The sequence below is a fragment of the Eulemur rufifrons genome, chromosome 16 (assembly GCF_041146395.1).
Source record: "Eulemur rufifrons isolate Redbay chromosome 16, OSU_ERuf_1, whole genome shotgun sequence".
NCBI lineage: Eukaryota > Metazoa > Chordata > Mammalia > Primates > Lemuridae > Eulemur > Eulemur rufifrons.
This window is the reverse complement of record NC_090998.1, coordinates 23,801,661-23,817,146: the sequence shown is the minus strand read 5'-3', so window position 1 is coordinate 23,817,146 and position 15,486 is coordinate 23,801,661. Positions and strand designations below refer to the sequence as shown.

The window sequence follows — 15,486 nt, the reverse complement described above, 5'->3', positions numbered from 1 at the left end:
ACTTTGTGATAGAAAGCGAAGGATGTTATCCTGTGAAGGGGGAACGGAAGGCTGCATGGCAGGTAAAGTTGTTTTTAGCTAAAAGCAGTGGGGCAGGTGTGAGGACTGGAGGCACGTGGTCTGTCCACGCAGGAGCAGCCTTCAGTCTCTCAGAACAGGGGGCAGCCTGGGGGCAAGGACGCCTTGCTGTGCCGTGAGGGAGCACTAGGCCGGAGGGAGGAGTCTGCCCGGCCACGCCTGGTGGGGAGCCTGGATCCCCATCCTAGGCAGATGCGTTAGGAGCTATCGACCTTTCTTTGGTCTAACTACCTCTTAATTGTTTTCTGCTTCCCTGGCCGCCCATGCTGTGGACAGCGTTTAGTGACAAATTTTAAAGAGATTGAATTGGCTGACACATTTAGGTGTGTCCATATTTGTGATTTCTGTTCTCCATTTTCGTGATTTTCCAACTTTCCTTCACTTATCGTCTTTGTTATGTATCATAGAATTGTTGGGTGCTAGAGCTGGAAAGACTTAGAAATCGGCTCATCTTAGTTCTTCATTTTATGAAAATTGAAACTGAAGCCCAGGGAGAGTCAATGCCTTTTTGCCCAGTGCTGTCTGCCTACTGTGAAACAGGTGATGTTAGCGCGTCTGTGTCTCCAGACTCCTTTATACTTTCCACTCTTCTCGACAGAGTCAGGAAATGGGGAATTTAAACAAATGTAAAGTTAACCCATTGGAAACCATTTCAGATAAACATCTATCAGAAATGAAGCTACTCTGGCAACAGAGGGTAAGCCAACAGCTAAACGAAACAGGCATAAATTTCTCCACAGCACCCAACCCAAAGTTAAATAAATATCATTTTTGTTCTTTTTCTTAATTAAATATCATATCAGTTCATTTTTGGCACTTTCCCTCCCCTCCCCCTTTCCCCATGTTGGATTGCAGAGGAACCTGGGGGCTTACATAATTCAGGGGAAAAGAAGAGGGGCCTGCTTCTCAGCCCCTGTGGAGGGAGATGCATTCAAAGGTAGCAGGCTGAGCCAGATCTATACCCCACCTATACACACACACATACACACTCTCCAGCCAAGCTCAGCATGAGCATGAGAAGCTGCTATCTCAGAAGCACTGTGCCGATGGCTCTGCAACCCTCGTCCCCTCTCAGTCTTGGGCATCCCCGTCTCCAAGTGATGTCTTACTTCCTTACTCAGCCTTCACTCCCACACCCAATCCAGCTCATGCATGTTGTTGGCGTTTTATCTTCTAAACATAAAGATTGTCTGCAGGGCAGTCTACTTCTGTTTCAAAATTCTCTTCACTTTCTCTAAATCACCCACATACAAAAAGCACTTTACTACCCTAAGAGGTAAGAAGAACCTGGATGTTTGACTTCTCATTGATCCCCTCTCCTTTCTGGGTGCGGGAGCTGGAGAGCAGGGAAAGGTAAAGTCAAAATTCTCTAGAAAATCTGGAGTTGCTAAAAACATAAGAAACTAAAAATTTAAAAAGATATTGGTTAAAATTGTCCTCATATCACCCTCTTATCTAAATGCAATTCTGTTTTAGACAAGCGTCCCATCCATCTGTTGTTGGACAGTGACTGCTATGATCTGAAGGTTGGTGTCACCCCAAAATTCGTATGTTCAAATGCTAACCTCCAAGGTGGCGCCTTTTGGGAGGTGATTAGGTTATGGGGGTAGCCCAAGGGAGCTTGTTTGCACCTTCCACCACATGAGTTCATGGCAAGAAGTGCCCTCTATGAGGAACGGGCCCCTCACCAGACACTGATTCTGCTGGTGCCTTGATCTTAAACTTCCCAGCCTCCAGAACTGTGAAAAAAAAATGTCTGTTGTTTACAACCCACCCAGATTATGGTATTTTTTTTATAGCAGCCTGAATAGACTAAGACACTGACTTTTCTCCCAATGCATTTAGTGTCTAATTCCTCGTGGTCTCCCTCTCTGGCCTCTTCTGTCCACGGGCCTCCTAGCTGCAGATGTCCCTCCTGCTCCTGTCCTTGGCCCTCTCCTAGGCCTGCACCAGCACTTCTCCAACTTGAATGTGCATGTGAATGACATGGGGATCTCACTAAAATACAAATTCCAACTCATGAAGTGAGGCCTGAGGTTCTACCTTTCTAACCAGTCCCCAGGTGACACAGAGGCTGCTGGTCCTCTGACTGTACTAAGTAACAAATGTTTGCATTTCTCCCTGACAAATGTTACCTCTTCCTCATTTTCAAATATATTTGTATGTATATGGCAGCTAGGGGTGGGAGTTCTCCTGCATTTTTAACTATCAGCTCTGTGCAGACAGTTTCTATATGGACATCTTTGCTTCCTTGTCAAGCTTCAGATGTGCATAGTCAGATACTTTCTGGATCTCTCCATGCAGATGCTACCAGCATCTCAACAGGACAAGTGCAAAACTTTTCTCACCATCTTCTAAATATCTCCTTTCCTGGTGGATCCCATGTCCATCAAAGATATCATGAAGCGGTAGAATTTCAGAGCTGGCGAGGACAGAGATTGTCTCGAATGGCACCTTCCATTTACAGATAAGGAAGCGGAAAATGAGAGCAGTTAAGCAGCTTTTCCCAGCTGACATAATGAGTAAGTGGCAGAGCTAGCACCAGAACCAGGCTTTGCCAGAGCTTTCCCCAGCAGATCAAAGCTTTCTAACTACCTTGCTTCTAACTCTTGGAATAAACCTTCACCACTCTCTTTTTACCCCCCCGTTTTATGACAGACATAAAACTCTGTCAGTATGATCCCTGAAAGTGTCTCTTGAGTGCACTCAGCAATTTCCATTTCTCTGCCCTCTTAGTTCATCCCTACCCACTCGTGAGTTACTATAGAATAATCTTTCAGCCAGTCTCTTCTTGTCCCCGCCTTCCTTCTCGAGCCTGCGCAGAACTCTTTGTGCTTCTCATCAAAAACAGAGACTGCTTTGGTTTACTAACGTTCTCCATCCTCCTCTCCCACCACACTCACGCACTCATCTTAAAATTTTAGGCACACCAGCTTGCTAAAAGTTCATCACACTTTTCCTTCTGAGTGTCTTTGCCGCTGCTTTTTGCAATTTCCATGATTGATGAAATACTTTTCACTTTTATGACCTAGCTCAAAGGCTTCCATTCAGGCCTTCAACTGATTGGACGAGGCTGACCTACATTACAGAGGACAGTGTGTTTCCTTCTGTCTACTGACTTGTTACTCTCTGGGTTATTTCACTTAGCACAATGTCCTCTAGGATCATCCATATTGTTGCAAATGGCAGGATCTCCTTTTTAAAGGCTGAGCAATATTCCATTGTATATATGTACACACACCATGATTTTTTTTATCCATTCATCTGTCAACAGATACTTTGTTTCCACATCTTGGCTGTTGTGAATGAAGATGGGAGTGCAGATATCTCTTTGAGGTGCTGATTTTATTTCCTTTGGGTACATACCCAGCAGAGGAATTGCTGCATCATATGGTAGCTTTATTTGTAATTTTCTGAGGCCCCTTCATTCCTGTTTTCCATATAGCTGTCCCAATTTAAATTCCCACCAACAGTGTACAGGGTTTCCTTTCTTCCACACCCTCGTCAACACTTATCTCTTGTCTTTTGATAATAGCAGGCGTAACCTATCAGGTGTGAGGTGATATCTCATTGTGGTTTTGATGTGCACTTTCCTGATGATTAGTGATGTTGAGCCCTTTTTCGTGTACCTGTTGGCCATTTTTACATATTCTTTGGAAAAATATCTATTCAGGTCTTTTGCCCATTTTTAATCATAATTGGGTCATTTGTTTTCTTCTATTCAATTCTGTGAGTTCCTTATGCATTTTGGATATTAACCCCTTGTTAGAGATATAGTTGGCAAATATTTTCTCCCAATCCATAGTCTGCCTTTTCATTTTGATGCTTGTTCCCTTGGTTGTGCAGAAGCTTTTTAGTTTGAGGCAGTCCTACTTGTTTATTTTTGTTTTTGCTGCCTGAGCTTTTGGTGTGATACCCAATCTTTATGCTCCTGCTTAACAGATGCAGGTCTGATGATCCCTAGATAATTTTCCTAGATAAAATAGAGGAAACATACAACAACAGAAAGAGTGAAGAGGTTGGTGAATTCGTTTTTCTACATATGATCATGACCTCAATTACCATCTATAGTTTGGACCTCTGTCCTTTTTGGTTAGAACCAATTTTTTAGGGCCTCTGTGAAATATTCATTTAACTCTACAAAACAGTACTTGAATGGCTTTAGTTTAAGATCTTGAATTAAAAAATACACATCTACAGGTTATAAAGCTGCATTAAATTTGGGGGGGATATCTAGCAAAATAAAGCATCTTTAGATCTCAAGTTTATTCCTTTAGCTATTATTTTGGGAAACAGAGTAGACTAAATTTATGTCTATTCATAGAAGGACATATTACCTATGAACTTAATTTTAATTTGAGAAGGATTAAGGATAATTCAATTCAGATTTTAAACATTTGTTTAGTATCTTTAAAATGCCTTCTGCCTGCTCGCTATTAGATTTGAGAAGACTGATGAAATGGGCAATTGGTAGAAGGGGTTGCTGAATCACAGCCAGGAAAAGGCCTGTATATTCTGTGTCAGTTGCCTAGAAACAGTAAGCTGGACTTCGCAGGCTTCCCGGGCATCTCGAACCTCTTACTGAAGCCTGACGTGGGTTACGTAGCCCGGATAACTTCTTCATCTCTGCACCGCCTGCCCACACTTCCTGTAAGCCTTAACTCTGATGTCATCTTTTCAGGGAGGCCTTCTAAGGCATCTACGTAAAATCGCAATCTTTCCCCCCAACTTCGGCACCTCCTATCCCTCGTTGCTGCTTTATTTTTTTCTCCTCAGTTCTTACCACAATCGAAGATATATATTTTGCTTCTTTGTTCATCATCTGTCTTCCTCCTTAGAATATAAACTCCACGGAGGCAGGGACTTTTTTTTTTTTCATGCTTCACAAATATTTATTGAACATTCAAATCTAAGTGTCTAAATCCTGATCTCCAACTCTGGTGACAATCGAGATATTTACCCTCAGTTCCTCAGAGTTCTAAGGATGAATGGCTCGGTGCGATTCTGATTTCATCGGCTGCATTACAAATGATCTATGCAGAGTGCGCCCGGCACACAGGAGGGGCCTGAGAGGGGACGCACGGAAAGCAGTCCCGCGTGGGGTGCATCTCACAGACACGTTTATTGATGCCAGGAAGGAAACAGCACTTATACAAGTGTCCAGGAATGACCCATGTTCCCATCTAACACGGCTTGCTTAGGCCCACAGGCAGGCTGACGTTCCAGCTCTTGCACACTCCAGGTGAGGCTGCTTAGTGATCACGAGCAGGCACAGGAGCTTTCAGAGGTTTCCTTCTTTTATCAGCTCTCCTGATTTTATAAACGATGAGGCTCATCAAAGCCCACTCTGACCCAGATCTCCTGGTAAACTTGGGGATAGTAGAATTTCAAGGGGACCCACACATTTTTAATGATGTTTTGAAGCATCTCAGTGCCAGACCAACGGCTCAATTGTGGCAGAGACCCACGGCCAACGACTCGGAAAAGGAGGGCAAGGATTTTGGTTTGTTGGTTCGCTGCTGTATCTCCAGTGTCTACCACATAGTAGGCATTCAATAAATTTGGCTGAGTGAAAGCCTGTTTACTCTTCAAAGCCTAATCCCCTCCTCAATGAAGCCCTTCCTAATTTGCTGTTACATATTATGTGCTTCTATAGAACAAAATTAACCTTATTTTTGACCTGACATTAAAGCCCACATTGTCCTTCTTTATTACTTTCAAAGTTTTTAGATACGGGGATCTTGATAAAGTATGCTTCTGCATATGCATTCTGAAACTCAATTATATACATACAAGTTAGGGAACATTTCACTGACAGCAGAAAATGTGAAAAATACAGGATTTTAATGAACTTCAGTTCAATCATTCACTAAGATGAGGCTCCGCAAAAACTAATCAGCCAACCACCCAACAACCAAGCCAGTTTAGTTTTAGCCTGATTCATAACAGTGAATCAGGTTGGTCCATGCTGACCTGATCAAACCACAGAGTGTTGTGATCAGTTCTGGCTGCTACATTCAGGACTGATCTAGAGCATGTTCAGGAGAGAAGAGACTAGAAACTGTATACTCTTAGAAAGAATTTGGAGTGCTTATCCTGGGAAAGAGAAGGCGAGGGGGCATCGCAGATGTCTTCAAATACATGAAGTGCTGTGAAACTGGTGAGGAATTGTTTCTTCTGCGTGGGCTTAAACAAAGTAGAGATTACAAGAAATAAAAGGAAGACCTTTTTAGCTTGCGGAGGTGGGCCAGGAAGGTGTGGTCCTGGAGGGCTCCGATGTAGGCTGGTGTTGGTGGGGTGATGCAGGAGTGGCTCATGGCTGTGTGTGATGACTGTCACCATGGCCTGTCTGGTGAGCCCTCCCCCTTAGCCGAGTGACGTGTTCCTGGTGTATACTGTGCACTCCTCCCTGCCCTCCTCAGCCTTTGTGTGGTGTTTGCTGCTCATTGTGTCCTTTGTTTAAAGTATCTATGATTTGCTTTATGCTTAAAAAAATTTTTTGTTGCCAACTATTCCAATTCATTTATTTTTCACGCTACCAGCAGTTGCAGGAAACTTGTAAATACTGACTTTGCATAGACAGAGATTGTATTGTCCCCCTTCTTCACTCCCTGTCATTCTGGACCATGTCAGATCCTTCTGTCACCTTGGATACCGACACGTGACAGAGGAGTGAAAGTGGTGGATGTGGAACACACTGCCAAGGGTGACGCTGGGAAAACAGTATTCCAACATACCGGATGAAGAGCTCTGGATGGTTAAATCCGGTATGAAGAGCATTTCCCCAAATCCATGCAGTTCTCACAGAGCATCACAGTGGGTGGAAGTCAACCAGGGGGAAGGAAGCCCATTTGAAGGCCCACCTTGTGAATACACATTCCACGCTCCATGTTTTTATTCTTCCTTCTCCCTTCCTCCTGTACCAATCCCTGCCCACCAACATAAAAAACAGAGTACATGTGAATACTCACCATTGAGAGACCCACAGCACCATTTCCACCAGCCATTTAAGGTTGTGGATAGCTGGTAAGCATCTGCAGTTCGATCTTTTATCCTGCACCTCCACTTAAACACTATCGTTTTGCTACTGTCTACTTAGGTGTCTGCAACCTGTTTGGTTCTCTGAATTTCCTGGCTCAAAGTAGGTGCTCAATAAAAATTTGTTATATGCATAAACCTAACAGCTGCTTTCTTCGTTCAGGTTACCTTCTCCTCTGGCCTGGACTCGCACACGCCTCTTCAGCTGTCTCTCTGGCCTCTCGTCTTAACCCCCTTACAGTCAGTTCTCCACATTGTCAGCGAGAAGGGATTTCCTAATATGCTAACCATTTCATTTTATGCTTCAAACTCGTGGCTCTCAGGATGAGGTCCAAATTTTTTTCCATTGCAACCAAGGCCCTTGGTGATCTGATGGCTCCCTCCCTCCTTTCTTGGCCCTCCCTGGCCCTCCACTATCTGGCTACAGCTCCACACGCTCTTCGTCTCCCCATCTTCAGCCTGTGCCAGATAGCCCCTCCTGGTTTCTACCACTTTCTCCAGGGGCTTCCGACACCTTGGGCTGGGGTAACCCCCTCCTAATGTGTTTCCATGGCTCTCGATCCTTGTCCCTTTAATGCTGCCTAACATGTTCTATTGAGATTTTCATCTTGCTCACTGGACTGTAATCTTCTTGAGGTGGAGAACAGATATTAATTTCAATCTAGTGTTGGGCCAACAATGGGGCGGGGGGGTCACAAAATGTCTATAGGAAGCACGAATGGGTCCAGCATATTTATGCCCATTTTATAGGACTCCTTTGGCCTCCTAAGAGACACAGCACAAATGTGAAATGGGCAGCAGGTGAAGAGTCCAGTGAACAGAAGTTCCTATTTCTTGCTCTGCCGTTAACAAAACATACGACTTCAGAGGAGGACAGCACGGATAATTAAAATTCTAAAAGTCCCCCAAACTAGGACATAGAATAATTGGTATTTTGAATTATTTTAAGTTTCTCATTTTATCTTTGCTTTTATAACACACTACTATTCATATGTATAATTTCTCCATCAAGATTTAACTTCTACTTACAAAAATATTCCTATAAAAATGACAATTTATATACTGCCACATTAAAAAGTGGTTAAAATGCAAATACTGGGCATCATAAAGCTTACGCAGCTGTACCACGGACTACAGGAAAGTGGTTTGGGGTCTGAAAGGTCTAAATTCAAACTGTGTGTCAGCTACCTCCCAGGTGTGTGATTTGGGAGTTCTCCGGGTGGTTGTGAATGTTACAGTGTGACAAGTATCCTTTATTGCACCTGGCATGCAGCAGGGACTGAAATGTTAGTAGTTCTCTTCTCACCTCGAGTTTTAAAGGAGATCGGGGACTACAGAGATTCATTAAGAATCATTTCTTCTTTCGCTTTTGAAATAAAAGGAAGGCCTATTATTAATAGTTTCTTAATTCAGTTTTTACTTTGATGAAGTAGCTATCTTTTGAGCCATAGATAACTCTTTAGGTATTTATAATAATTAACATTAGAGTCAGAAGTATGTAATTTGTGTCACCGTTATGTGCACTTACTTTCTTTGGCATCTTTTAAAGGAAATAAAATTGTATTTTAAAATATTAAGGACATAAGAAACAAATCAACAATTGTAATGCCCCAAATGAATCCTGAAAATTTATTATTTGGGAGAATATCTGATATTGATCCTTTGTTTTACAGCTCATGATAATAATCAGAAAATACAATACATTTTGAAATGAAAGGCAAAGAAAAGAGTAATTACATATAATACATATTACATATTTTTATTTGTACATAAGCAAAGCAGTACTAAAAGCATATTATTTGTCCACAATTAGTGAATGTGGCAATTTTCTGTTTAAAGCTGCAGCAACTCAAATCCTCCTAGGGTCAATAAAGAAAAACATACCGAGAAATAGATTTAGGGCAATCACCATGTCTGGCTGTAAACCTATTTTTTAATCTTTCCCCTCCCCCCATATATATGTATATACTTTATTGCCTTTATATTTCTGCTGGTTTAATATAATTAGTATACTAAATAGTTTTCTGCATTTATTTGGTTTCTAAAAATATATAAAATGCATTGGAAAGAGCTCCTGCAGCTTTCAAGCAGTCACTGTCCTGGCATAGAAAGCTTATTCTGGAAATGTAAAGCAGCAATACTGAATAAATAGTGATTGTTTTGTCTTCTTGATACAGCTGATGGCCTTCACCCAAAACTTAAAAATACTGTAGCAAAGAGTATAAACATGCAACTTTAGAAAATGGACATAATATAAAAGTAATACTTATGAGCTAATTTTTAATACAATATAGGTCACTAAAGACAACTTTAGGTACAAGAGGGATGTGAACACAGCGTTGTTATTTACATACAAATTAAGGCCCAATTTTTCAAAGGCAATGCACGATGGGAACTGCCCATCCACTTAAGCTCTTTGCATGCCTGAAATCAAGAGATTTTGCCTTTTCCATATTATTTCCTTAATCCATTACAGTTTTAACTTGAAAACATGTTCACAGCAGTTTTCTTTTTTAAAGACTGTTTTGCTCTCATTCACAAAGAAAATTATCTTTTAATGCAGGTGTAAATTTTATTTATGCTATGGAAGCAAGTGCTTTTATGTTCTTCTCATACACTGCTATAGTTCACATTTCACACTATAAATTCTATTTTTTTACTGTATCTCATATATCTATATATATTTTACTCTATCAGTCTTGTTTTAGCTCTTGCTTATGTCTAATTTGAACTACATGAATTCATGATTGGCTCATTGATTACTAGGGGAATTAAACAACAGGTAATTCCTATTAATACCAACTGAAGTCTCACATATAAAAAATGCCTTATGCATCAAGACAAAAAACCAAATGCTAACAAACCAAAATATCTCATAAGGACAACAAAAGAACTGAGGTCAACCACTAGAGATCATTCTTGGAGGATGACAGATACTCAAGAGGTCAAATATAACAACAGTATTAAAACTATTCCCTGGTAAGAAAAAAATCTTTAAATGTATTTAATACTTGTAGAAAATTACAATAAAACAATTTTCAGTATGATTTTTAAAAAAACACAAAAACTTGTCATCTAATTTAGTATTTAGAACCTGAATATTCCCCCAGATGCAAAATTTTATATTTGGTATTTTTATATACTATTGCCTGCTCCCCCCTCAGAAATGTATCCAAAGATGTAGCACTTTAGTGTAACTCATTTGTATTCACAATAGATAAAAATAATCACAAATAGACTAAAATATTTTAAGATGTTCCTATGGAAATGAGTTATTTCCCTCTAAGTCTTAGAAAATATTTCTTAGCTTTGAGCTTCCAGAAGTAATATAATTGATTAAAAACTACAGCTGCTCAATGTATTCATCATATTCACATTTATATTTTCCCATCTAGGAAATATATATGTATATTTTTTCTATCTGTAATTAGGTCCATGAAGATTGTTTGGCAGCTTGGAAATTCTGATGAAGTCAGGGAGGTTAACTGTGGACCTGTGCTGGAGAACCCAGGACTGCTGTAAGTTGCAATCATGCTGCCTCTCTTTAAAGTTATTAGGTTAATTCTGATAATAATTTACAATAATTAATTTGGATACCGGCTTTGTGTTTTTCATGGTATGCCAAAGCATTTGTGTAGTTTCCAATTGAAAAGTTTAATATTACCTATAGTTTAACATTTTGATTTAAACAGAATGCAATTGATATAAAAAATCTTTTTCTTTGTGAATAAGGTCTCAATTTCTCTGAACAATGACAAAATGACTCTTAGTATAGGACAGGACTCTTTAAAAATAAGGCATATATTGGGCATACATAAATCAATGTTGTCACAAAAGCTACAAATTATTTTGATTTTTAATTACCCTAATTTTAAATGTATGTTGAAATGAAATAACTATTTTAAACTGAGAGCAAATGTGTACAGAATGTGGTTATTTAGGTAAAAATCATTTACTTCTTCAGTTATTTGCAAAGTAATATAATGGCAAGATCAACTCGATAACTCCAAGAACCCCCAAAAATATTATCTTCAGGTGAGGTCCGCCACTTAGCTGTACTAGAAAAGGCAACTCTACATTATTACTTTCAGTTCTCTAGAAGCTTCTATATATTTTCTTAGCCATTCTTAAAATTTTTTATAGGAAACCTAAGTAAAGCAGCATTCTCAGCATTCATTGAACCAAAAATAAGTCAAATATGTTAAAACATCCAAAGTTGCCTTCATGCATAAGACATATCTTTTTATTGTTACCATGGCATTACTATATCAACCCACTTTTATTTTGTTGCATGTAAATAACACAGAGAATTTATTTTCTTCAGAATTAAAAACTACTTTAAATTTCAGATTAAAGTCTTCATTATTCTGTACCAAATTTGACCAGAGGGAATGTAAAAATGGCTAAGTGGTGTCTGACGGCATCTGTCTAAATATTCCTATAAATCTTAGTTAAGTCACTACTCATGGGAAAGGCATTGACTCATTTTTGGTTTTATAAGTAAAACAACATGTACAAATGCAGATTAATGTCTTATAAAAGTCAAGCTTAAAAGTAAAAACACATACTGAATTTGATTTTATTTCCTTGGTAAAAAGTACCTAACTCCAATCTACTTTCCCTCTAAGTGACTAGAGAAATCCCAATGGTAAATTATGTGCAAGCAATAACTTACGCGCGGGTATGTATACCAATAGACCATACACAGGCAGTGGGTATTTTAAAATACAGCACTTAAAGCAACATTCCGGAAGTAGAGCAATCTGGTCCTCTATAACTTACATATTATGTCAATTCTAAGGACCTGTGAGAGGAAAGGATAAGGCAGGGCAGAAACGAAACATATAATGTATCAGGAAACCCCATGCCCGTTTGGATAGATATCAACAATTACATTTTTGTTCAACAGTATCTGAAACACTGCAAACCTTTTACACATACAATTGGCCTCATGAAAAATATCTGTTATGTTATGTGCTCACTCATATATTTGGGAATATTGTAAAGGAAAGACTAAATTCTAGATTTAAAAAAAAAAAAAACCCAAATTATTTCTCCTAATTAAGCAATGGCTAATGGACAGTTTCAGAAAATAAACGCAAGCGGGCTCTTCTGGAGTTGGTTTCGATGGTGGAACACCCTAGGACGCTTGTGTAGTTGTAAATCAGCAATGCATGGATGGAGTCTGGCAACAAGCACACAAAGTCATAATCACACAATATGTAATGTAATTAAGTCACAGGATAAGTATTAATAAAAAATATTAAAACATCAACATTCACACATTAATTGATTACATGAAATAAATTAAACCAAAGCCAGTCACAAATGTTTCTTCACTCTTAAGTCAAGGTTTACTTATGTATACACACAATATGACACTTTGCTAATGCTCTCAAAATGCTACAAATAAAAATGAAGGCTTTGCATTACAGCTGCTAGACAAAAATATCAACACTGTTGATGTGTGAAAACACAGTTTCTTTGTTCTTTAGCATCAGTGCACAGGGTATGGCTCCAAGTGGTATGCGATTTAGGAGAGAAAAAAGACACGGCGGCTTGTGAAATACACCCTCTGTTCATCATTGGCACAAATCAAAGAGAGAATTCTACTGTCCTTGGTACCTTTATTGGGTCTCCCCCCCTAAAGACAGACAATGTTATACATATATGCCTTCAGGGTTAAAACCAGAAGAGATAGGATTCTGTAGAATGCGAAGATTACTGGGGAGCTGCCGAGATGAACCAGGTCGCTTCAGGGACCCCGACTGGAATGGCACCTCTAAACAGGAAACAGAGAAAGTCATTCAATGTACTCATCAACTGAGAGGACTCAGCAATATGAAAAATTAGAACCTGAAAGAAAGAACTGTCTGGAGCAACAACTGCAAGCCCCCGTGGCCCTGGCCTGGGAGGAGAAGGCTAAAACCCTCTCAGACGGAAGCCTATTTGATAAACCGGATATCAGTGATTTGAACAGTGAATGATCTTTAGAAAAGGTGAGCATTTTGCTTTTCTTTCTTAGATGTTCACACCATATGTATACATAGATTTGGAATTGTCTTTTAAATATCAGCTCAAATTGATAAAAATTTTTAGAAGGGGAAGAAGGGAAGAAGGGGCATTTGGAACAGAGAGAAGCTAAAATTCAAATTAACAGACTATGACTCATATATATTTCAAGAAAAATTTTTATAATGAAGCAGTTTAAAACCAATGATATGAGATTTGGTGATTAGATGCTCACCTAAGTAAATAAATAATTTGAATTATTACTGATTTTCCCCAGAAACAGGATGTAAAAAAGATTTTTTTTAAGTGGCCCACTTAAAAGGATAATACTTTAACTGAACGCACGCAGTTTATTCGAAGTTAAGCAATGAGAATAAGGGAGAAAAAGCATATTGATCAATGTCTTACCCCTTTCTATGTCCGCATGTGAGGCCTCTATTTCAATGGGCTCTGCTGGCAAAACGGTAACTTTTGTCCCTGTTTGCTGGATGAATTGCTGGAGATTGACTTGCCGCAGCTCTTTAGTCAGCTGCTCCAGTTCTTGCTCTTTGTCCTAAATGGAAATTTATTATTATTTTTTTAAATTTGAGGATGCACTACTGGTCAGTTCAAGACATCCTAGTGACAAGTCCATCTGCTGCAGGGGTTAAATGTGGGATACCTGCCTTCACGAGATCACATTTATATCGATACAATGGGCATTTTCACTCCGGGGCATGGGCCAAAAAACAAGCAAAGCAAAGACAATAGCTTCTTCAGTTTGTCCTCTTAAATGTGATGCTTTCCTCAGGAACACCATTATGCACCCTTATGAAATAAATGTACATCTATAAACTTTCATTAAAAAAATACGGGTTTCTATCCATCCCAGTGGTATAGCAATCTTGCTAGTAAGCTGGTCACAAATTTCCCTGTTATCCACTTCATAAATGACTGCAAAATTAATTGTAATTTGGTCCTTGAGATTTAGAGTTCTTGTTTTCTGTTAACTGTTTAAGTTTTCATGGGATCTATTGTTAAGATTTATCTTATAGCATGAATAATGCAAGATTCCCATAAGATTCTCACTATGAGGTTCTTAAATTCCTGACAAAGACAGATCTGAGAACTACAGAGCCCTAAAGCAGGATAGCAAGTTTGGACAGCTGGAATGCTCCAAAAGCAAGGTATCATTTAAACAGCTTTTCATCTCATTCTCTCCTCTACTGTACTATAAGGGGCATGCCCCAGCCCCCAACCCAGGCTGGGTGTGTCCAAAGGGTTTGGTAAGAGACAGTAGAGTTCAGTGGTTGTTTTCCCCAGTTAACTCTGAGTGCAGGGGGTACTTGGTGATATGTTAGTAATTTACTATTAGACACTTTTCAGTGGGTGGCAGGATCTACTACTTATGATTGTCATAAGTTGGTGTTTGCTGTTAAGTAGTACCAAACGCAACACGACTTCCCCTGGTACCTTTTTAAGTGTCAAAATGAATCCAAATAGTAAAATATTGACAAATCAGAGGCTAACAACCTTCTACTGCATGAGAAATTCCTGATTTTCAAAATTCTGATAGTTTCTCTCTCACTACAGTTAGTGACAGAGAAAGGAAATCACACTGGTTTTTCCTAAAACCTCAGCTTTCTCTGATTTTGAAACTTCTCAAACTTCAATGTACACAGGTGCTACTTAGGGATCTTGTGACAATGTAGATTCTGAATTTCGAACAACTGTGCCCCAAAGCTGCCTGGCATGGACTATGCTTTGAATCGCAGGCTCCTAACCCAGCACAGTCCAGCAGAACTTCCTCCAGTGATGGAAATGTTCTGTATCTGTGCTGTCCAATACCGTAGCCATATGTGCTACTGTGGCTAAAAACAGAATTTTAAACTAGTGTGACTAAAAACAGAATTTTAAAATTACTTAACAATTTACAGCCTTATTATTATTTAATTTTAATTGATTTAAATTTCAATAGCCGTATTATAATCAGTTGTGTTTATTTCTCATCTCATCTGTTAGAGACTGACGCTTCTTTGCAACTCCCACAAGACAATCACAGTGTCTTTTCAAGAATGCGCACCCAAGAAATATAGTAAGAGTTGAGTGACCAGTGTCTAAGGGGGGAATATAAACGTTCTGACATATGCACTAGAGAGGGCAAAAATCGGAGGGGAATCTTTGTGCCTCTTTTAGGAAAGCAAAGAGTACTCTGGAGAGTGGAGGGAGATGGGGACTATTTACAATTCGGGAAAGAAGCTGGGGCTGGCTGGCAACGATGCACACGTGACAGAGAAGCAGTCCACTAGCCACACCAATCCTTGGTCAACCAATCTACGTTAGCCTCTTTGGGCTTCAGTTCCCCTGTCTCCAAAAGGA

General features: G+C 39.5%; 1 protein-coding gene across 6 annotated transcripts in view; it reads right to left on the bottom strand.

The window, feature by feature from the left end:
* Nucleotides 1–8,722: 8,722 nt before the first annotated feature.
* The window catches only part of RASSF8 (Ras association domain family member 8), a 111,544-nt gene continuing 104,780 nt past the window's right edge, over nucleotides 8,723–15,486 (bottom strand). For all 6 annotated transcript variants that reach the window (XM_069491687.1, XM_069491689.1, XM_069491690.1 and 3 more), the window contains 2 exons: nucleotides 13,537–13,681; nucleotides 8,723–12,898 (listed from right to left, as the gene is read on the bottom strand). In XM_069491687.1, the coding sequence (XP_069347788.1) occupies nucleotides 12,777–12,898; nucleotides 13,537–13,681 (267 nt within the window). In that variant the 3' untranslated portion in view covers nucleotides 8,723–12,776. The remainder of the gene's footprint in view (nucleotides 12,899–13,536; nucleotides 13,682–15,486) is intronic.